This window comes from Colius striatus, chromosome 8, assembly GCF_028858725.1.
Source record: "Colius striatus isolate bColStr4 chromosome 8, bColStr4.1.hap1, whole genome shotgun sequence".
Classification (NCBI taxonomy): Eukaryota; Metazoa; Chordata; class Aves; order Coliiformes; family Coliidae; genus Colius; species Colius striatus.
Window position 1 is genome coordinate 23,454,246 of NC_084766.1, and position 24,325 is coordinate 23,478,570.

A 24,325-nucleotide genomic window follows, 5' to 3' on the forward strand; every position below is an offset into this window, starting at 1 on the left:
CCTTCAGTGAGATGACATGTCTAGATGGAGATTACAGTACTGGGCGGAGATATGTATTTCTATCCTTAAACTAGTATATATTCATTTCAGCACAGTGCTGTGCATAAGATTAATAATTTATAATTAGGTTAACTAACTTAGACTGGCACCATACTGATTGGATTATATGATTTCTGCCTCCAGGCATAAAATATACACAATGTATATACACAATGTGTATATTTTGCACATCAATTGCAAAGTAAAGATACCTGAGTTAAGACACAAAGTAGCAGGTTTATCAAAAGGATAAATTACAAATGTAGCAGTTTTATATTACTTTGCATTTTATATGTACTTTGCTTCTGTTATGTAAGACAGCAATACAGAAATACCTTAAATCCATTTAGTAAAAAATGCTGTGAATTCCTTAGAATTTGGGATGTAACGCTGACAAGAATTGACTTCACCGAAGAAAATTAAATTAATTCATCCTAACAAATGAACCTACAGAAAATGTTTTGCATAAAAATACAAGAGTGGGAAAAAGAAAAGCCCAACTGCATGAAAGTCAGGGTATTAAATTAAATCTCAGCATGACACAAAGTGCACGACTTGCTGGTTCTCTTTCAAACTTATGAAATGTTTTTTGTATTCACTTCTTGCAGTCACTGATGATTCTGCATATGTCAAAAATGAAAGTTACTGTAAGCAATTTAATTTACTTTTTGTCAAAATTCGACAAAATTCAGAAGCATTCAGTATAGTTTTTATTTTTTATATAAAAGTTATATATGCATTATATAGATATGTTACTTTTAAAGTAGAGGTAGCCTAAAGATTCTTTTTAGTTGCTTCTAAATTTATAAAACATCCCTTCTTAGATTAAATTTCCACTTTTTCCGTCTTTGCCTGCAAGTGATTTTTTTTTCTGCACTTGAATAAAAATCCCAAATATCACTAAGAATTGAATAATTTTTGTATTAAAAATCCAGTGGCTGCTAATAAAAAGTTCTAAAAACTCAAACTAGGTTTACTTGGATAATTTTTTATACTATCTTAGATAGCCTTAAAAGGAGTTTAAAAATTTACTGCTTACAGAATACTGATACCCGTATCAAAGGAATCAAGTTATATGACTCGGTTAAAAATCCTGAATGGTTAACAGGTTTCCTATAATCTTGGGAAAACTCATTTAATTATTCGTAGCTTCCTGTTTCCTGCTGTAGAGTGGGCATGATACTGGTTCCTTATTTCATATTTGTGAGGTGATGGTGAATAAGGTTTTTGCTAGATAATGTTGTAATGACGACTGATTTCATAACAATGAGCTCCATTTAAAAAAATTTGAATACTAAATTCTATAAACACTTGGGGTTTTCCAATCCTAAAACATACCTATAAAGACTTGACAATGTTCAAACAGTGTGAACATGCCATTCTCAGCATACAAAAATGGCTAAAATGCAAGGTAAACCATTGTTCCTTATGTAGGATTGTAAAATGAGCTACAAAATAGATACAGATACAGTCAGAGCAAAATTATCCATGGAAACAAGTTACAGTCGGGTACATGTTATGAAAAGTCACTAGCTGATCTTGTCGTTAAGCAGTGCAGATATAGAAAGTGATAATTTGGAGGCCATTTCCCAAACCTCAGATAAAGGCAGCCCACAGCAGGAGGGCCAAAGGGGATTGTTACCTGGGTAAGCTGAGAGAAGCACTGGAGATTGCAATGACTCAGAGCACAAACAAAAAGCCACATTTCAATTAGCCTAAAATATTTTGACAGCCTCATCAGCTGGTGAATAAAATGTAAAGTCCTCAGGGGTGGGTTTTAAAACTATTGTACATGCCTGAGACGAGGTCATTGAAATAAGTTTTATCATCAGCAGGAAATCATTCATTTGCAACTGCACAACAGACATATATATGCAGAAATAAAATAAAAGCAGTAGCAAATAAGCACCTCAGAAAAAATACTGAAGGGAAATTCAACTTGGGGGTGCTGAGGCATATAGATTCACCCTGGGAGCTCTTAGTTGCCCAGCCCCCACCCCTTGCATCTCCAGCTGCACCCAGGGCCTCTGAGGGGGCTCCCATTCCCTTTCCCCTGGATCAATGTCAAGCTGAGCCTCATCCAAAGCCTCACTTGAACTCCACGGTGGCTGTGTCACAGCCTGGCCACCAGCCTTGTTGTCCCAGGTGCATCACTGACCCAGGGCCAGCCTTCTCATCCTTGACCTGCAGCCCAGTGTTCCCCATCCTGCCTGATCACCACCACTGAGGACTGGTGCCCCTGGGCTGGGGCTGCCCCCAGCCTGTCTCTGTCTTGCACTGCTCCCCATCTGTGGGCAGGCCCTGGCTGGGAAGGCATTGGCCCTTCTTGCATCCTGACAAGAACATTTTATCTGTAAGACTTCCCTAAGATTTTTAAATGCCATACAGTAGAAAAACATTTTCTTTGTTTTACTATTTCATTATTTTTAAATGGAGTTTTAGAAAAATAAATAATATAAATAATATTTTATATATATGCATGAAATTATCTAGCATTTGAAAGTTGCTACTGGCTGTTCTTCCTGCAGTGTGTTTTGTGTGCTATTTTGCAGCAAGGGAGACATAGGAAGACCTAGACAAAGGTATTCATCCTGGTGGTTTTTTGACCTTGAAATGATTCATTTCACAACCTAATGTAACTGGAAAAACATTTTTGTTTTCCATAAATTATGTAGGATTAACAGTCACAGCTCCCAAGATGCTTTGTAATGTACAGGGAATACATATGTTATACTACTGACATAGTTTATAGAGGTTCCTTTTTTTCAGGTTTTGTATTACAATCTTGTGGCTACCTAAGCTTTGGGGTTTTTATTTGCTGCTGTTTAAAATAAAGCAAGCAGATGCAATTTCTGCGAGACAATTTGCTGGCTGGCCTCCCAAAGGAACAGAAGTGTTTGGTATTGCATGAGATGACACCAGAAAAACTCCACAGCTTTGTTTATTTACAAATTGCATTTAACAGTAAACTAATTCTCCTACAGAAAATTATAAGCAAAAAGATAAAGCATGGCAAAAAGGTTAGTAACACAGATCTACATTTGAGTATACAGAATTACTGTTTACAGTAATGTCAACAGCTTCCTGAAGCACTGACAAGGAAAAAAAAAAAAGCCAAACCTTTGACGTTTGACATTTAAAAGAAAATTAAGTATAAAGCAACAGAGCCCTCCTAGATGTCACATTGCAAAATTCTTCTAAAAGACACTGCGTTTAACAGAAATAGATAAATACTTTTAGCAAATGTGATTCTTTCATGTAAATTGAAATTAAATAAAAATCTTCCTTTAGCAAACAGACCAATATATTTTTGTCTTTGTTTGAAAGACTGCCTTTCTCAAAATGTATTGTGAAGGGACAAAGGCTATTATGTTATTTGGCTCAGCCTATAATTCAGCTCAGCCTATAAATCCTAACACTGAACTCACTTTTAAGTAGTATGTTCATGTAAACGTAGTGCACGATCAAGAAAATAATAGTTGTTTAAAACCGAGCAAGCAAGCAAACTGAGTCAAGGAATGATAAGGCTTTAAAATGTTTATCTAAAATTCTTAAATGCTAAGTTTCAAGCTTCTGATTTGGACATATTTCTGCTATTTCGATGTTGAAACTGGCAAAAAGACACTCTCTTAGTGTCCAAATGAAAACCCCTCAGTATCTACATGACAAATCCATGTAGATGGAGGCCAAGGAATTAAAACAAGTATTTCATACTGCTACAGTTTGTTTCTAAAAAGCCAAAATGAACTTAAAATTTTTAACATTTATTATAAGATAAACTTTTTCTTGATAATTTATTTTTCAAATGGTTTAAGCAAGTATTATCTAGAATCCTCTCTGAAAGGCATATTAAAACCTTCAAGCAACAGGGGAGCATGTTGTCTTTTCTCTTATTAAAAATGTCACTCATTCAACGTGGACCTTTCAAAACAGACCCACATACTATAGCAGTAAGAACAACAGAATCTGAGTAAATAGTGAGAACACTTGAGAGATACTGTTGTGAACAGTCTACTGTAAGAACAAATACAATAAATCAAAGTAAGAACACTTTTTTAATGCTATCAGTGATACTAGAAAAATATTTTGGTCTTCCAAATAGAATCCAGAAGAGGAAAAAAAATAATCACAGCTATGTTGTGTATGCTAAACTACCACAATACCTTTGATATAACTTGAATATTGCTGGTGAGTATTTGACTTGCAATGTGTTCCACACATCGTACAATCCTGGTGCAGGCTTTGTCTTCCTTTTGAGCCATCCACAACACATGGTCATCAACCAACATGATATTGCTGGCAATTTCAATAAGAGCATCCCCAATCTGGAAGAGAAAATCCCCCCAAAATGGTATTGTCTACGAAACTTACAAAAGTTAAGAAAAGAGTACACAAGGGTACAAGTGAAAACAGGCACCTTATTTGTCTTCATAACTATCATTCTAAGATAGAATTGATTCTATTATGAAAATGTTAAAAATATAGACCAAAAAATGAGAAAACATTTTAATGCACAGTTTTAAAGCTTATCTTCTAGATATATCACAAAAAAGGAGTCTCTCATTGGGTGATAAATAAAATCCCAGAATTATCGCTCTCTTTCTTAAACTAATTAAAATTGATTGTGCCTCTCTAAAGAACTGCTTTATGTTTAATAAAGGATCTTTGGGAAAAAAAAAAAATAAAAAGAGGGAAATGTATTTGAAATAAATATTTGTTATAGACATAGTGGAGGTAAATTAGCGATATGACTCAGATGCTGATACAAACCTGTATCATCTCATTGCCTATACAGAAAGTAGGGGCTTATAATTTGTTATGCTTTGATTCATTCTTGTGGCTAACCCAAAGCAATAAATCATTGTTTTGCCATGAGACATTCTGCAGATTTTGGCAAGCATAGCTCTGTGTTTAATATTTTTATTAGGATATTACATTTAGAAAGAATAAAAATATCTGTGAATACTTTTTATTTGTATTTTAAATTGAAATGAAAATATTTACTTGTTAAAATCCTGTAGCTTCATTTGAGTGATATTTCAAAATTAGCATTACAACGTTACCATTTTTTTTTCTACACCAAAGATATACAAGATTGTCACAAAGAAACCTGAATATGTAGGTATATAGAGGAGAAAAAAAAAATACAGAGAAATATAGCTAAGGAAAAGTTCAAAAAGTCAAACTAATAGAAACAGCAAAATAAGGCAAATACAAAGATAATGCGTTAGGAAGGAAAAAATATCAGCAATAGTGAAGAAGGTTTAAAGAATGACTGAAGATATTAAATTAGTTCTGCATTTTCAATAAAAAATACATTAATTTAATATGCATTGCAAGGGACAGAGCAATAACAAGACTATGTGACTGTTCCTGAAATATTTAATCTATTTTTGAGAACATAATTACTAGATAACTCTAGATGACTTTTGACAATGTGACAGAATTATTGATACAATGAATAATAATAAAACACACTAAGAGACTAGAGTGATTTATGACAAACCATTAAAGCATACACCAATCAGTTAAGCAGTAACTTACTGAGGACAGAACAATAGTCTATAAATATACAAAAGGACAGAAGTATGAAAAGGAAGTAATTTATATTATCATTAAGTACATTAATGAAGAGTAAAGTCATGGCATTAAAAATACAAAAATTGGAGTCATATATGTACATATTTCTGACAAAAAGTTGTCATATATTGCAAATATGTCCTCAGTGCAGCTGTTGAAGCTATCTTGTTGAAAGGTGAACCACCAAATGGGGCAAAATACAATTAACTTATAAAAATAAATAATCCTGTGCTGACAGGATGCACAGAAACTGTAATAATGTAGCTAAAATTATTTTTAAAATATTTTGATAAATAACAAAAACCCATCTGTGCATGTATTTTCATTCATTTCTAAAGGTTTTACATAACTGTTGTTTCAGCTACTAGTCAATTCCAAACTAACATACCTTTGTTCATATGTTGCCTTGTATTACATCCTATTTATAACTGTGTGAGGCCTCATGTACGAAACTACTGATACTTTAATGGTATACATGTTTCTGTATCTTATGAGTGAATGGAAAGAAGCAGGTGTTAGTGAAGAGTTCAGTAAATGAACAACCTACTTAGTCAACATGACAGTGAGGAAAAAATGAAAACTTCAAAAGAGAAGAAGGAAAGAGACAAAATTGGAGAAATGTTATAAATTATGGAAACAATAAGCAACTGCAAAGTAAGAGATGTCAAGAAGTGTGGTGGAGATGGAGATATTTCGTTACCAAAAACCAGCAACTGAAAACTATTTGAAAGATGGAAGAAATCAATTAAAAAATTAGAGACAGTGCTGTTTTAATGCATAATGTATCAACTGCTAGAAAAATAAAGAGGCTTTATGGTAAATCCAGCTGTTTCTTTGGAAGAGAATATTTTGTTTTGTCAGAAAGCAGTAAGATCTTATCAGGATTTTGAGGTGAAATACAGTCATAGCTTTGAAACATGATTCTTGAAGAGCACTTAACAATACACTTTAGGTCTCTGACATATAATGATGAAATTGAAGTTTGAGCTTTCTCAAATTGGCACTAAAATGTTAACTGTTACAATCCCCAGAGCCAGAATGGAATGAACACTGCCAAACCAAAAGAAAGCAAATGTTTTAACTATAGCTATCATGTGTACAAAAATTACAGGTTATGAAATCTTTATGCAAGCAGTTACCCTGAAAATTAACAGTAACAACTATAATGAACATTGACCTTCTCTATAAAAAACTATTTTTTCCCATGGGGTTTGCGTAACTTTCTGATTTGATTTCCCTGTAAAACATGTCGTACATTACACTAAAGTTTCTGTAAGAAGTTGTATTTAAAGACACATTATCCTCTGAAGTGATACAAAACTAGGTTAAAACCTCCTGTTGAAATGGAGAAAACAAAAGAAGCAAGTGTTACTCTAGTGTCCACATGGTGAGGCACCTTGAGTTCATTCTAGTATATTAGACATGGTAGAAGTTAAAACAAAAAAGAAAATTAAAGTGGCTTAGTGAAAAACAATTTTTATTCCTAAGCTGCAATGCCTTTGTCAATCAGGTGAGATGGCTTAGTTGTCCTTTCTAGCATAAACATATCACAGCATATGCAAAACATTTGCAATCAGAATACCAGCAATCAATTTTAGAAGCTACTCGTCATTGTGTCTGCATACATTAAAAACGGTGCCATATGTGATGACTTCACTTGTAAGTGATAATTTATTTTTCAGCATAGAGAAGATATCTTACATCTTCAACTTCATCCACGAAGACAATTAACTTTTCCATTATATAAGCCAAATATATTATATCCATTTTATCTGCAAAGTGGGAAGCACCTCTTGTGTAGGCTGTCAGCTGGCGGGAAAATTCAAGCACGGTTGTCAAATTGATGTGCATCTGAAAATATATCAGAATGGTTAAGTGTAATAAATCAGTTAGCTTCATTCTCTTTTAAAAACTGATCACAGGCATTTGTATAATGCTTCCTATAATTTCACATGGATTTATATGCATTAGTAGTACCACAGACATAAATTTCAGGGGCATATTAATGTACCTTCAGCATTAGGTCTTATTTTATTGCTGTTATCTGAAGACACCACCACAATAGGCAAAAAAAATTTTGAAGACTTTTGTCAACATTTTCTAGACTGTAACTAAATGACCTTATAAAATATTATTCCAAGCTACCAATCTTACCTTGCCTTAGATACCACAACAGTATTAGTGAGAGTTCCCGTATAAATTGGTGTATGGTGGGAGAACAATAGTTGTAAGTTGAAAGAAGAAAGTTCAGATTGGTTATGAAGAAAATATTTTTTGCCATAAGGATAGTCAGGCATTTCAACAGGTTATCTTTGGAGGTAGTGTAGCCTACATCCTCAAAGACCCAAGTGGTTAAACGCCTAGAAACCTGGCCTAACCTCATTGCTTATAGGAGAATGGATTGCATTCTTCTTAACTATTCTATTATCCTCTAACTGCACTGGCTCTCATTTACAGTATGAACATATCTGAAAACAAACTTCCTGTAGTATGGACTAGCAATATTGATGGGGAAGAATTGATCAAAGAAACTGAAAGCTGTAAAAGTATGGCTGTTACAGGTCTGTGCTATCCTTCATACTATTCATGTTATGGTCTTTTTTTTCCCCCTTACCAATTTCTATTTACTTTTAAATTTATTTTACTTATCCATATGAAACCATTTAAGTATTGGAGTTTTTTTGAATCGTCAAAAAGGCATCTAAAGTAGGCTTTATTTGTGCAGCACTTTTGAATATACTATGGACAATGGCCATGCAGAAAGGCTCTTCAGCTACCAAAACTCTGACACAGGACTTCAAGAGGAATTGACATCTTTCTGGTAGAAATGCATGAGGAGAAGACAAAGAAGAAAAGAAATGAAGCACTGATGACCTTTCCAATATTACTAAAGGTCATGTGGACTGCAGACATCCAGAGAAAAGAAATCAAATAACGGCAATAAATGTTGTGCTCTTATTCCTACTACAACTTCAATTACCAAACAAAAACATTTTTTTTCAAGTAAAATATTTTGTTAAAAGGCCAGCTATCCCAAACTTGTGGCTGAATACATTTCTTGCAAGGTGTTCAATAAAATCAGTATTAGAGAAGGGAAGCTCTGAATTTCATAATGTTACCTGACTAAAAGCATGAAGAACTTGAGTTATTTCTTGTGAATAAGGACATTCCGAATAATTTTCTTCATCCCAACGTCCAGTTCTATTACATTTACGCCACGCCTTAGACTCTTCTGCGCCATTGTGAAAGGCAATGGAGTTAAATGAATACTGGAGACAGGGGTGGTAAGCAGTTATCCCAGCCAAAGTTTTAGGCCATCTATGAAAAGCACAATAATAAATATTATAATGTGACTTTTTTATTTATTTAAAGGAAACTTACCACATAGCAACAATATACAGGATATATGAACATCATGAAACATGATGTTTTATAATAAATTACTTTGTTTCCTTGGAAAACACAAAAATTGTACAGGTCTGGGTGGTCACATATTAATTCTGCATTAATTCCAGTAACGTGTTTGGTGTTGAGGAAAAAACTATGGATGTTATTTTCCATATTCATATTTCAATATTCATCTTTGTAGACTGCACAAATAGACCAGTAAGTCCACAAATAAAAAAAAACAACACCTGAAATTCTATCACTAAATGCTGTTAAAGGTAAATGCTTAAAATGTAGTTATCAATCTCTGTTTTGCATTTTCACCCAATGCTACAAGTTCTCTCTGCCACAAATCCCAGAAAAGCAAAAAATCACTGAATGTGTGAGAACTTAGCCCTCAAAAATAAACTATTTAGGTATATATGATTTATGTAGTGTGATTCCTAAACAGTCTTTGAAAACAAACTAGCTCGAATTCTTCATGGGTCTATTATACAATATTCTTTTATCTGCTGCATTCTCTAGAACACCACAACTGGAATCTATTTCTTTGTGGTTAAAAACCTGTTGTCATTTCCAGGCTGGTGTGGACACAGCAACATCACGTAATTGGGAGAAATCAAAGAAAACCAGAAGCATATCAGCAGCAAGTTACCACGTCTGGAAAGCATATGGTTCTTTAATTGCACTGATGTAATGGCTGAACCCAATCAATCATAGAAATATTCTTTCTGCCAGTGAAACCACACCTTGGCAATTAACCTTTGCTCAAACATACACATTAACCCCTCTTAGTTATACATTTGGACATTGTTAAGTAACACATTCACAGATTTTGGGCTATGTAAGTTTTCCTCATTTCAAACTAATAAAAGGTAAGAAGAAAAATATTTCTCATAGCTAACTGTCACTGGAATAATTAATTTTGCAATGTAAAAAGAGATGAAGTAAAATGAATAATGAAAAAAGTTTCACAAAAAATAATCAAAAGATGTACAGTAGTATATTCTCATTTTGTCTCTTGGATGAAATATTTATTTTAGTAAAATATTTGCAATAATGCAACCGGGCTACACTAAATAGCAACTCACCTCAAAAGTAAAACAAAAGAAATAATTCTGCAAGTAGTATTAGCACAGGTCTAGCCTTTATGAATATAAATGATAAGGCAGAACAACATCACCCTTTGCATTTCAGAATGATTTTACAGACAGCTAGAAAATGAAAAATGAGAAAAATATGGCCATTATGGAGAAAAACTCTTAGTACATAAGGCCAGTTCATTCTGACTTACAATGCCTAATTCTTTTTGGAATTACACAATTATAAATACTGCCTAGGCTAGTCAACTGAATGAACCACGCTTCCCTAACAGTTGATGCATTTTTCCTTTCTTTCCATCTCTGTTTTTGTGGTTCAATTATTTCTGCTTACATACTTGCTATGTTATCAAAATTTTAAAGACTTTTTAAGATAGCTTCATCTCTGAGAATAAACCTTTGAAACAATTTCAAGTGCTAATGCTGAGTTTGAGCCTGATTAATTCTCTATAATTTTAAATTTGTTCCCTCAAATACCAAAAGAATCTATGGACTCAATATCATTTTGATATGCATTTACACGGTATTCTAGAAAGAACAATAGGGAGAGATGTGCACTCCTGTTCTTTTGATTTATATAAAATGACAAACAGGGCTTGGGTTTAGTTTGTGCAGTTTGTAGAATTTATATAATTTTATTTATGAAGAAAAGAATGTAATTTTATGACAAGAACAGGAACTTCATAAAATTGTCATCTAAAATATTCAGTATGTGTTATCTAGTAGGAAGTATACTTATCTTTTAAAAGATCTAATTAAAATACATGTAAGCATGTCCACTATGAGAAAACACAATGGCAATTTTTGTGATGACAAAAAAATTTCTACAGCTGAGATTGTCCAAGATCTCTAATGGATTTTAAATCATATATATGGATTGTTCTGCAAATATGGTATACTTACTGGAGCTGAGGTTAATACATATAATAGCTTCGTAGTAAAGAGAAAATAGATTATGTAAATCAGTTTCTTCACTCCTGTCTAATGAGTTTCATTATTTTTATTCAAACATAAGAAATAGTAATAAAAAGCCTCTAAAAAAGTTTTAAAGGTAACTTAAAATGAAGACAGGCTTTCATAGAATCGTAGAATCATAGCATGGTAGGGGTTGGAAGGGATCTTTAGAGATCATCCAGTCCAATCCCCCTGCCAAAGCAGGTCCACCCTGACCAGATCAAACAGGAACATGTCCAGGCAGGTCTTGAAGACCTCCAAAGAAGGAGACTCCACATTCTCCCTGGGCAGCCTGTTCCAGTGCTCAAAGTATATGCAGAAAGTTCCTGGTGTTTAAGAGAAGCTTCCTCTCTTTACTTTTTCTTTCATTAACTTTTCAATCTGGATTCTTATTATAATTCACTTGGTAACAAATTATCTTCTTGATTTCTCAATGGGAATGCCATCATACATCAGTAATATTGTCAAGCAGGTAATTATATTTTGTTTAAGGTTTTTATGCATATGATTGGGGTATTTTAGAACTAACTGAAAAAAAAACTAAATTCTACGGTATCCTCAATGTTTTCAATCAGTTTATGAGGATTGTAATTTTTTAACAAAAAAACCCATGATATGTAGATAAAAGTAAACATGAGATTAAAGTCACATTTAGTCAGTGAAATTGTTCAGACTCCAAGATTCTGATAGCTGGACAGATGTGTTTTCTAATCAAGTGATGTATTGAAACTGTGTGCATCTTTAAGTTCACCTGAAATGATCAATTTGCTTTACTAAATAATTTTACTTGCTATTTTCATTTTCTTCAACAAAATATTTTCCCAACAGTTTCATGTCATTTGTTACCTCCAATCTCAGCTGAACAAAACCATCAGAATTGGAACAGATTAGAAAAATACTGAAGACTTAATCTTCTAATGTTTTAATGCAGTATTATTATACTCTGTAACTTAGAAAAGATCAATGACAATTTCGAACTCTCTCTCATTTAGCTGTAAAGAGCCTACATTTTTTGAAACTTTCCATAATCTCACACTGAGGATTTAGAAGAAAGATTCTCTGACTTTCACAAACCACTGCTGCTCTTGAAGCACCAGCTGCCATTTCCCATAAAAATCACACAGCGCTCCTCTTTCCTACTAGATTGCATAAAAATGACAAAGTAAATTACATCTTTGTAACTGATACTGAAGTATCATATAAGCATGGATATAGTCTGTAGCTATATTAATAGATTAAACACTCCAAAACAAGAAAATTATACCTGAAATCTCCTTTGTTGTTAATAACTCTTTCTGCAGGGCAGTAGGGTGCAGCTGTTTCAAGTACCACAATTTCTACTTGTTTAGTGCTATTTCCATAGGAATTGTTGACTAGACACTCCCAGTCTCCAGTCGCATCAATATCAATACTGGATAGGATAAGTTCACTATAAAAATAAAAAATTAATTATTGTAGGTACTTAATGATATATAGATTGAGGCATTGCTTTTTGACACTCACTTATCTTCAGAAATTTTTGATGAAACAAAAAACAAAGAACAGGCTTTACTCTATGTTGCTATAGGGACAGGCAATATGTGAGTAATTGCTATGACAATTTCAGCAGCACCAATTTGGATTGACCACTTAGATTGTAACAGCCTATAACACAGATCACAAATCATCACAAAAGAACATCAGTTAAGTATCAGTACCCATTTTCTTGGTTTTGTTGCATAACCAAGCACCTGAAAGTCAGAAATGCACTTGAAGTTGACAAAGCAACCAACAGACAGAGAAAACTTCTCTTCAGCTGCGACTGAAGTTCCTATGGCATTTCAACAGCTGAATCTGCATCTCCTGTGGCAGCATGGGAAAAGCTTTTTAGAATAGCCATTGACTTTGGAAGCTGTAGATAATTTTCATGATGAATGCAAAATGAGATGAGGCGAATGCTGATATCTCTTTCTGCACTTTACTACTCACAAACTTCTTTCATACTATCTCTCACCTAGTATGAAACAGTTATTGATATCAATAAATTAAGGTTGTAATAACTCTTTAAAATGAGTGTTTGGCAAGTTGAATATAGAGACCCGCTAAGCTTCTCTTACAAAACAAACGTTGTGCATAATTGCAACACACCAATATTTAGCTGCGTAAGCTAAGTATTCTGCGTGTAATTATAGAAGGAGGAAACTTCAGAAATGTTTAAAATTGTCTGGAACTCTTCTGGTTATTTTTTCTCTCTATATTTTAAATCCATTAAGAAGCTTTCCTTCATCTAATGCATGTAACCCAGGCCCTAATGAACTCAATAATGTTTACTTTTTCATTTGACTTCATCGGGGACAGAATTTTATCCAATTACTGTAACACTACAGATCTCATAGATGCAATGATGCTAACTACTACATTTTAAGAAGGTAATACATTAGATCTTAAATCTGCCATTGGGCTAGAAATAAATCTTACTCAGTTTTAAAGACAGTACAGCTTTTGAAAGGAGTTGGTAGAGTAGAAAAGGTAATAATTATCTGAAATATTTACTTTACTTTACACAAATGGCTCATCTTTGAATATGCCTTGTGGTTTAGACAATTAGAAATTATGTGGGAAGAAATGGAGTACAGTCCAAGAGGGAGAAGGTACATTATAAGACAGAAGTACAGAATTTAAAAGTGATTTAACAAATTTCCAATTTTGCATTATATTTTGTGGTAGTTTGAGCCTGGCTGGATGCCAGGTGCCCACCACACCGCTCTATCACCCACCTCTTCAGCAAGCCAGTGAAGGGGAGAAAATAAGATGAGAGTCTCTTGGACTGAGATAAAAGCAGTTTAATAAAGAAGTAGCAAAGCCACGTGTCCGGGAAGCAAAGTAAAACCAAATAAAGCTGTTACTCTCTACTTTCCATCAACAGTGATGTCCAGCCACCTCCCGAGAAGCAGGGCTTCGGTACGTGTAGCGGTTGCTTTTGGAAGGCCAAAATGAATCTTGCCTCTCCTTCCTGCTCCTTTCCCCCAGTTTATATTACTGAGCTGATGTCATATGGTATGGAATATCTCCTTGGTCAGCCTGGGTCAGCTGTTCTGGCTGTGGTCCGTCCCAAGATCGTGCCCACCCACAGCTATTGGTGAAGGTGGGGGAAGGAATGCTGGAGGGACAGCCCCGATGTTGTGCAAGCGGTAGTCATAATATTGATATCAACAGTAAGCACAGCACTGCAAGAGCTGCTGTGGAAAATCACTACCATCCCAGACCCACTACACATTTGTAAATAAATTTTGTGACAAAATGGGATTAAATGTTTTGAAAATAAATTTTGTATTTCAAACAAAATCTTTAAATATTCTATTCCTTTGGCACCTTAGTTAAGGCCTGGCATTCTGAAAGACACACAGAATAATTATTATATTTTTTTTTTCTTTTAAACTTCACATCCTTTTTTCGTTTTAAACCTTTGCATATTTTATTAGCTTGGATATAGCAAAGGATCAAATCTAATCTCCCTGTATGTAGACTACTTTGGATACATATGAAAGCAGATGACAATCAACCTAGGAAGTGATTAGACAGCTGTGTATGTAATTCCGCTTTCAAACGTGCATATGATGAAAGATGATTTTCTCAACTACTTACTACAGGACCATTATCTTGGTTCTCAGAAAACAATCAAACCACGGTAAATAGTCTTTGATTTAAGTTAAATTACTTTAAAATCTTTGTGTCGTTCCCCAGACATCCAGTCAAATTTTTCATTAAACAGTAACTTTAAAATCTCTCACTGTTCCTATCCATCACAGCTTCAAGCTCCATGTACCTTGTAACCCCCTATTTCATTTTTACAATGAATTCTAACATGCTTTGGTTGCAGAAAATATAGAAAAAACATTACTAGCCATTCTCTGAGTAGCTGAACATTTTCAGGTCAAAAGAAGCAATTGTTCTCTTAAGAAGTCTCAGGTGAGAAAGTCCAATAACAGCAGCCTCTTAATACATCTTTTTACATTCAGGCTGAAATACTCAAGTGAAATTAGCCAGTTGATAACAATTTTTAAATTAAATCTTCTATTTCATATGTCACAACAATCTCAGATAATCTTTACAGGCAGCTGAGAAAGAATATATTAAAACATCTTATATAAACAATTATCCATAAAATCTCTTTTTCACTGAAAAAACAGACAGCATAAATATTCACCTCTCATCAAAGACCTGGAAACTTCCCCAGTGAATAGAATGGATAATAGATATGCTGATCTTTTGATATATTTCCTATAAAATAGCTATAATCACTGTTAACAATAAAAACTTGACAAAACTGGGAACTATGCTGATTTTAGGTCAATACAATAATTGAGCATATGATCAGTTTTACAGATAATCAATATGAAGATAAATAAATATGAAGGTAAAGAGTACACTCTCCATTTATTTTAATTGCTGAAATGCATTCTGTTGCAAATATATCTGCCACTAAACAGATATCCTGCCATTAATTAGATGAAGTTTACCAGTGTCACAGGCAGATATTTACTGGTACCTCAGTTTGCAATAGAAATGCAATACTTGAATGTTGGTTCAAGTTCTCTAGAATGATGACTATATAGTCATCTTCTCCCTTTTAATCTTCTATGGCCCTTTGTTCAGATGGTGAACCAAAATAAGCCAGAATAGGTTTATGCAATATAGAAGAACTTGTATAATGACAAGAACATGGAATTGTCTTCTGAATTGCCATCTGGCCACTGTAAATGATGAATTCATTTATATTCGTCTAGGAATATTTTGGATAGCAAGCCCAATGGTGAATCTGTTCATTTACTTGCCATCTGGATATGACAAATGATAAATTGATTTTATACCCCTGGAGAATTTGGGGGATTGAATAAAAAAAAAAAAAAGGAAAAAAAAAAAGAAAATAAAAAAAATATTTTAATTCTCAAAAAGATCAAATAACTTGATCCTTTCACATTTTGTCCACTTATAATCCTTAGTGACTTCACAGTCCTGGCAGACCAAAAGAAAATGGTCAGCCTGTACAGAATTTTAAACTTCTTCATAAAGTTTTCTAGTGCATCAGTTACATATTTTAAGTCTCGGCACATTAGCATGGCCGGAAGAGCTATTGTTTCTCTTAGTCTTAATAGAAAGGAATTCTTGATCTCTCTTGGCCATGGTAACAAGTCTTGATAAAATGCAAGAACTCTCCTGTGATCTGAGAACATGGTAGGACTTTCTGGTGTAGGATCTTGACAAGAGCACAAGGAATTAAGAGAAGATAGCACCTTTGCCTGTATATTTTTCTTGATTGTCCTATCTCACAGAAGCTAGTAACAGCCAACAAATGAAACAATCTTGACTCTACTATGCAGCTTTCCTAAGGAGACAGTATGAGTCAGAAAGAGTTCCTACTCCCTCTATATTAACAATCAAATCCCACTCCTCAGAAAGTGTGAGAGTTGGTACTTTTGTGGGCCTTTTTGACCTGTTGAGTCACAAAACAAAGTCAGATGTTCATGAGACGGCGTCAAGGCAAACTGACTATGAGAATTGCTTCCTGATGAGAACAGATGGATGACTAGCAAGCTTTTCTCAAGTGTTCTTTTGAAATTAGAGTGAACTTCTCAGTAAAAACATTGAAAGGAAGAAAAAATTAGATGTTTCTTTTTTAGTACTGAGAAATTTCGTGCATAGTAGGATTCCTTTTTCAAATGTGATGACTAATAAATTGAAAAATTAATTGAAATGTTCAGGTCATGCAATTGCATGAAAAAGTTGTTATATTCAACAGAAGCCTGTGGCATTGGTCATTATAAAGAGAGGAACCATAATACAGGCAGCAGCCATACTCATACATAATCAAGTAATCTATGACAATAGATTTCTATTTGAGGCATAGTTTTGCATTGCTACAGCTATGCATAAGTAATTAGACAATCAGAAGTAGGTCTCATTATGCAAAGTTACTCAACCACATCCTGAAGTAATACCTTAGTGACATTTACTGTATGCCCCAGCAGTCATTTGCATGCCAGGAAACAGAGTAATGAATAAAGAGATTTTAACATCATATTTTGATTGGCTTTTTGAAAGAAATGTTTTAAAGTTTGACTTAAGTTCTTGTAAGACTTGGGAAGAACCAACTGCCCCTTCTGGAGAAAAATAAAGATTAATTACTCAAACAGATAACATTTAGGTTTCCTCATATTCTTCTTCAGATAGATAAATAGTGAAAACCTTTCTACAGTTCAGGCATAAGGCCTGCATAACCTGCACCCAACCCGTACCACTTTAAATTATTAATACTAACACAGAGTTTTAAAAATGAATGTTGGTTTTGAGAGTACACTGCTGCTTGGAATACAGCCTTTCACAGGAGATGTATGGTTAAAATATGGAAAATTAAGAGAGAATGTGTAAATCCAGGCACTTTAACTGAACTTAAATTGCTAGTATGATCTCTCTGACAAAATTACTTATTTACCCATGAAAGAAACAAATTTAGAAAAAAACTTGTGTCTAGGCAGCAGCAAGAGAAAAGGAAGATTAAAGTTGGTGCTCATTTTATGCTAGATGTCTAGAAAATATCTTTAGGTATAATCAATTTGTCACACACAGGAAATTCAATATATATGACTTTCTGTTTCCTCTGATTGAATATAAAACCAAAGTAAAACCATTTAATACCATTCATAGCTACCCAAGAAGTTTAATGTCCTATAACATACTTTTACTGTAATTCATCTATCAGCTAATTTGTTCACATCACTATGCTAGGAACATGACAACTGGATTTGACTTCAGAGATTCCAAGGGAAACGATCTAATTTTTGACAGAAGAAACACACCCTATTTCCAAAAAGTGAGAAAAAAATCCTGTATGTCGGTTAGTAAACCATTGGTTTACATTCTTTGTATTGCTCAAATTACTTTGATTAAAATTCAAATATTAAAATATATTGTCACAGGCAAATATTATTCATTTGTTATGTTTCCCTGATAGTGAGATCTCTTTCCTACAGGTGGAAACCTACATTTGTGTGCCATCAATTTGTTGCTTAAAATTGAGAAAACAAATGCTACTAATATTAGAGTGACTATAGCAAATCAGCTTTGGAAAGAGTCAGAAATCTGAACAGATTCACAGCATATCACAAAAGGTTTTGTTTCTTGTATGATCCTTTTCTCTCTCATTGAGATTGTCAGATAGACAGACTACCAGCTACTGTGCTGCATCGGTGGATGTAAAGATGTTTACATTTATCTTCATACTCCCACTGTCCTACAGTCAATACATGCCAGTCTAGCTAGCTGAGAATGTACAGTGGGGAGGCAGAAAAAAGGTATCAACAGCACTAAAAGCTTTATCTTGCTGGAGAAACCTTCAGAAAGTTGGCAAGTCTGTGATGGCACAGTGCTATAAAGCTATCTGAAGTGAGTACACCAGGGCCAGGGCTTACTTGAAGTACTTAATTAATCAGTTGTTTATCATCAAGCTGCTTTGTAAGTTGATGAAATGTTTAGGGATGCTCAAATGCATTTATTGTTATTAATTTTGTTCTACCACCAAACTGTTTGACTGCAGCCTTCTGGGGAAATGGTGCTACACCTGTGTATGCCTTTCATCTGCCCTTAAGTAGTCTGCATGCTGCAATGGTATATCCAGAAGAAGCTTCATTTCATTAGCATAACTCTTGTGTTCTGTACACTATCAGAGGTTCTTAAGCAAAAATAACACTATAACAATCAGTACACTAGCCAAAATAGCATAAAAATTTTAAAAGTAAAATATTTCTAAGATTGTTCAGTGTTAACCTACCTAATGATAATTCTTGATTATTTGATTACATGTCAACAAAAAAAACTTCACAAAAAAACCTACACAGAAACCTCAAATGACACACAAAAGAAAACAAGCAAAAAAATTACTGCGTTTTTATAATTTAAAATTGTTTGTCAAATGCACACTACTTTGACAGAATTCTCCACTTTCCCTAGTTAGCAGTGATGGCATAAATGAAGAAATTAATTAGTACATTAATACTTTTTAGGACAGAGTAACTCTATATTAGAGCAGAATGTTGACCTGTAAGACATTTGGGAAGATCTAAAAAGGAGAAAAGAAACAGCAGATTCCTATATAAGAACCTGAGGGACAACCTTTACTCTTTCTCTGGTATATAGTGTATCTCCAACAGTATAAACTTTATGTTGTGATGGACAGAAGTCATCCAATCAAAATATCAGAAACAAAAATAGCGTTATTTTGTCCTGTTTGGAGAAAGAAGGAGAGGGGTTGAGACCTATTCTAATGGAATTACAGTGTGTTAATGGAGTAAAAACTTTTCTACACAGAATCACTGATCAGAGAATTTAAAGGGCTGGAAGGGACCCTGAAAGATCATCTAGTCCAATCCCCCTACCAGAGCACGATCACCTAGAATAGGTCACACAGGAACTCTTCCAGGTCAGTTTTGAATGTCTTCAGAGAAAAAGACTCAACAACACATCTGGGCAGCCTGTTCCAGCACTTCATGACCCTTAGCGTGAAGAAATTCTTCCTTGTATTTCTTTGTAAGCTCTTATGTTCCAGCATATACCCATTGCCCCTTGTCCTATCATTGGATATCAATGAGGAAGAACAGCCTGGCTCCATCCTCCTGACACCCACTTTTTACATATTTGTAAACATTAATGAGGTCATCCCTCAGTCTCCTCCAAGCTTTAGCCCCAGTTCCTTCAATTTTTTATCATAAGGGAGATGCTCCACTCCCTTCATCATCTTGGTGGCCTCGCACTGAACTGTCTCCAGCAGCTCCCTGTCCTTCTTGAGCTGAGGGGCCCAAAACTGGACAAAATATTCCAGACATGGCAGAGTAGAGAGAGAGAAGAATCTCTCACAATAGAAGAATCTCCCACACTCTTCTAATACACCCCAGAATGCCATTGGCCTTCTTGGCCAATGCCTCTTGTCCTTTAAATACCTGGAGATAGCACCCAGGATAAGTCACTCCATCCTCTTTCCAGGGATAGAGGTCTGGCTGAGCAGTCTGTAGTTACCCGGGTCCTCATTCTTATCTTTTTTGAAGACTGGAGTAACATCTGCTTTCCTCCAGTCCTCAGACACTTCTCCTGTTCTCCACGACTTACTGAAGATGATGGACAGTGGTCTAGCAATGACTTTGCCAGCTCCCTCAACACCCGCAGGTGCATCCTATTGGGGCCCATTGATTTATGCACATCCAAATTCTTCAACTGATCCTTAACCTAGTCCTCATCAAACAAACAAATCTCCTTCTTTAACCTGACTTCCTCCAGAGTCTGGGACTCCTGAGGACAGTCTCCAGTAGTATAGACAGAGGCAAAGAAGGCAATTGGTAACTCTGCCTTCTCTGTATCCTCTGTCACCAGGGCACCCAACTCATTTAACAGTAGGCCTACATTGCCTCTAGTGTTAGTTCTATCTGCAATGTATTTGAAGAAGCCCTTCTTGTCCATGACTTCCCTTGCAAGGCACAACTCCAATGAGGCTTTAGCTTTCCTAGTTGACTCCCTACATCCTCTGACAACAGTCTTATATTCATCACAAATGGCCATCCCTTCCTTCCATGATCTATAGACTTCTACTTCAGTTTGCCCAACAGTTCCCTATTTAACCATGCAGTTCTCCTGTCTACGTTGTAGGAGCCAGGAGTATGACCTACAACATGTTCTCTGTGTTTAACAGATTGAAATAAATGAAAAGAAAAAAGTAATTCAGTTATTTGTTTTAATATTCCTAACATGTTTTCTATAAAGAAATTGTTTGCTTCACCAGTATCTAGGCTGATTGACCTGGTAGGAGTACATCAGAGTCTGGACATAAGTCAGAATTGCTCTGATAATCACAGCTGATGCACAGGGTTACAAATTACTACCTGGACTGAGAGAAAATGTGTAATTATGCCTTACATTGGTGTTGATAGGAAAAGTAATTTTTAAAAAGCCAGTCCTGAGATGTTCTCTCAAAATCGCTACTTCAGTGCAGTATCTCCTCAGTTGTATAGCTGCAGCTGTTTGAAAGGTCAGCTTAAAATCATTCTGACCCTAAAAAGTTGAAGCAAAACTCTATTCATTCCCTGTTGCAAGGAGGAAAACGCAAGTTTTTGTTTTTAGTACTGAACTTAACACTTCATTTCAGTGGTGTGGCTGGCTGGACCTATACGCTGCTGCAGGAAACAAGGACAGCTGGAAGCCCAAATTTAGTTTAAAGCATCTTAATCTGGTACCAACATCAAAAAAAGGTTACTATTTTAAAGTTTTTCAAGGACTCTTTTAAATTTTTTTTTACAGTTCTATTTTTTTTCTTTCTTCTAGCAGTCAAAATACTTCCATGTATTTTCCATGAAAACATGTATTTCTCAATCACATTTCAATAACCTCTTACCCAAATTAAGCTTACAGTTTTTCCAGCACAGTACAAAACTTACATGATGCTCTATTCCTTTAATGGTAGAGTGCACTGTGGTTGCTGATTTTGCTTTTCATGCTATTCACATGCTTTTCCACAGGTTAATTTCAAATTGTTCCCCAGACTGATTAGCAGTAAAACTGTCATTGAGTTTTATTCAGATAATTGAAAGATTTTTAGAGAAAGGGCCTAAATTTAATCAATCTTCCAAATTGATTCACATGATGATTCTCTTAATCTCAGATAATAAAACCCTTAGCCTGTGCATTTCAGAATATTCTGCAATGATTTTTAATATTATCCTCCTGTCTGATATATTAGAACACTGCTAGTAAATGTGCATCTGTCACTAGTCCTCTGCTGCCTGAAGTAGGCTGTAGACCATTGACTAATTGGTTTAAAGTAATCTCAAAACAACACTGAAACACTGATGTTCAATTTAATTGGTTATTTTGTTTCATTTCTTTCCTAACTGCTCAACAACTACAGGTCAAACAGAGTCAATTAGGTGAACCAACAAAATACCAGCACTAAACAATTTGTGTTGATTTCCCTGGGCTTCTCGGCATGACCTTCAGCTGCTGATCTTCAAACGTTCATGACAGCAGAATACAAAGCGATTATAAAATATCTGCATTTCTGAATCAGTCTTTGATTCGGTTCAAACATTTATTATTGTCAATCTTGTGGGGAGTGCATGTCCATTATTTTGCCATGATTTAGCACATTTCTGAACTTCCAATTGTGTATCCAACCTAACAACACACTCAACAGTGATATATCATTTTCAGACTGTTCTTAACCTAGTATCAGTCCAAACCACTACCGCTTGCTTTATATCTTTTCCAGATGTATACTTGCCACAAACTTTTAAGAGTTCAGAGGTCACTTGGATCCCTTCCACAAACAATAGGCATAGAATTTCTGTCTTTTTCCCAGAAGCTTTGGAAGTGTTTTGTTCTTTCTTCTACAGAATGCCTGCCTGGGTCTCAAAGTTCTCATGATACCATGCTTCTACTTCAGGAACCTATTGTCATTCAATAATTGTTTTTAAATAATTGTTCTCTTAGCCACATTCCAAATTCTTTACTAAAATCTGCATTGATCATTTCGAACACATAAAAACTATCAATTGGGCTCAAATCTCCCTTTAGATTACAGAAATTTAAATCAAAATTTTTAATCCACAATATTCTTTCCTATTTTTTCCTAGTTTCTTCATTATTACAATACAAGAGGATCATGACTTGAAACTTCCTTGCTTTCAGACATTTCTTTTGTAGATGGAAGTTTCAGACATTTTTCACATAATCATATACCTCTAAAGGCAGTTTTCAGAAATGATCATACACATTTTATGTATAAATTTTAAAATCAGTTTCTCACTATTGTCCCTATCCTTGTTATACCTAAGGGATCAGCTGTAGTTCCATATTCTCCTATCCTAAATATTATTATTTCTGTATATGGCAGTCATATTTAGAAGACTGAAATACTTAGGAGAATTTAAGACAAAACCACTACTTGTAGGAATCAGAGTTGAGATCTAACAGTCTGTATTTCCAGTGGCAAATTTATCTACATAACAAGAATTACATCTGACAATTCTCACACTAGCAACTGCTATTTGAGGTTTGGTTGAAAGCATGTTGGTTTCTTCAGTTGTAGTACCCCTTTTTATGGGTTCTTAACTTTCTGCAGTTTAATGTTTTCAGAAGGAGCACTTGTGAAACATAATGGTCCCAGAGCAGCCGTTACAGCTGTCAGAGGCATAAACACTGTTAAACATTCTACACAAGTATTTACAGAATAGATCCAAAAAGACATTAAAATTGTCATTGTAGTTGATGTCGTAAATAAGAAACTTTCTGAAAATTAAACTCTCTTTACTACTATGGAGTTGCTTGATTCATAAAACTAAATTATTTTCCTATTTAGTTTAATATTCTAATAACTGTCCTGCTAGCCTTTCAAAACACTGAAAGGGAACAAGAGGGAAGTTGAGAATGACGCTGTGCTGCAGGGAGCCATGCATAATCTGCCTTCTATGTGGCTTCAGGGGTATGGATTGCTTCATTGCCACTTCTTGTTATCAAACTGACAATCTAATACTCTAGACTCAAGAAATTAGACTGTCTTCATGGAAACATAGGTAACAATTTCAGCGAGATCCATTCACAGATGATAGGAAATTAGCTCCACATCACATTTACATTTTCGTGTGTGACTATGACATTTATACGTAGGCATAATGACAGAAAATTCAACATGAGCAAAATAAAATATTATTATCATTGGCAGGAAATGGTAAATGCAAGCTAGCAGCAGAATTGAAAACACCTTCTCAAGATCTCCTGTAAGGGAATACTCTTTGCCAAGAAAAATGTCACAGGCTGGAATACAGATCAAAACTTCAGTTTAATTATTGTTACAAAAACATTTATTTTAGTTTATTCTGCTTTATCATAGGAGACAAAAACCACACTTTGGATATTTTATCCTTATACTGTGCCCGTTAATAAAACAGAAGGGTTTAGTATGATATTTGCATTGAAAATCCACAAGTATCTGGAACTTCCCAATAAAATAACAATCTAAAACTGTTTGAATAGGCAGCTTTTGGAACAGGACTACACCTCTTTTTTCAAAGCTAGCTTCAGAAATCTTTAAATTGCTATGCAGTACAAGCCAAAGCCTGTCCTTTATTTCAATCACAGAAAGCCACAGACAGAAGACATTTGCTATAAAAAGTAGGTATAAGAAGGCAAAATATGACACTAAGAAATTATTGTAAGTTATCTTGATTTTTACTCCAAATCCTATAGTT

At 34.6% G+C, this 24,325-nt stretch overlaps 1 protein-coding gene across 1 annotated transcript in view; it reads right to left on the minus strand.

The window, feature by feature from the left end:
- Positions 1-24,325, minus strand: part of LOC104563462 (adhesion G protein-coupled receptor A3) — a 289,529-nt gene that overhangs the window by 123,684 nt on the left and 141,520 nt on the right. Inside the window, exons 8-11 of the mRNA XM_062001296.1 lie at positions 12,325-12,489; positions 8,739-8,937; positions 7,321-7,470; positions 4,203-4,364 (exon numbers count right to left, since the gene is read on the minus strand). Of these exons, the coding sequence (XP_061857280.1) occupies positions 4,203-4,364; positions 7,321-7,470; positions 8,739-8,937; positions 12,325-12,489 (676 nt within the window). The remainder of the gene's footprint in view (positions 1-4,202; positions 4,365-7,320; positions 7,471-8,738; positions 8,938-12,324; positions 12,490-24,325) is intronic.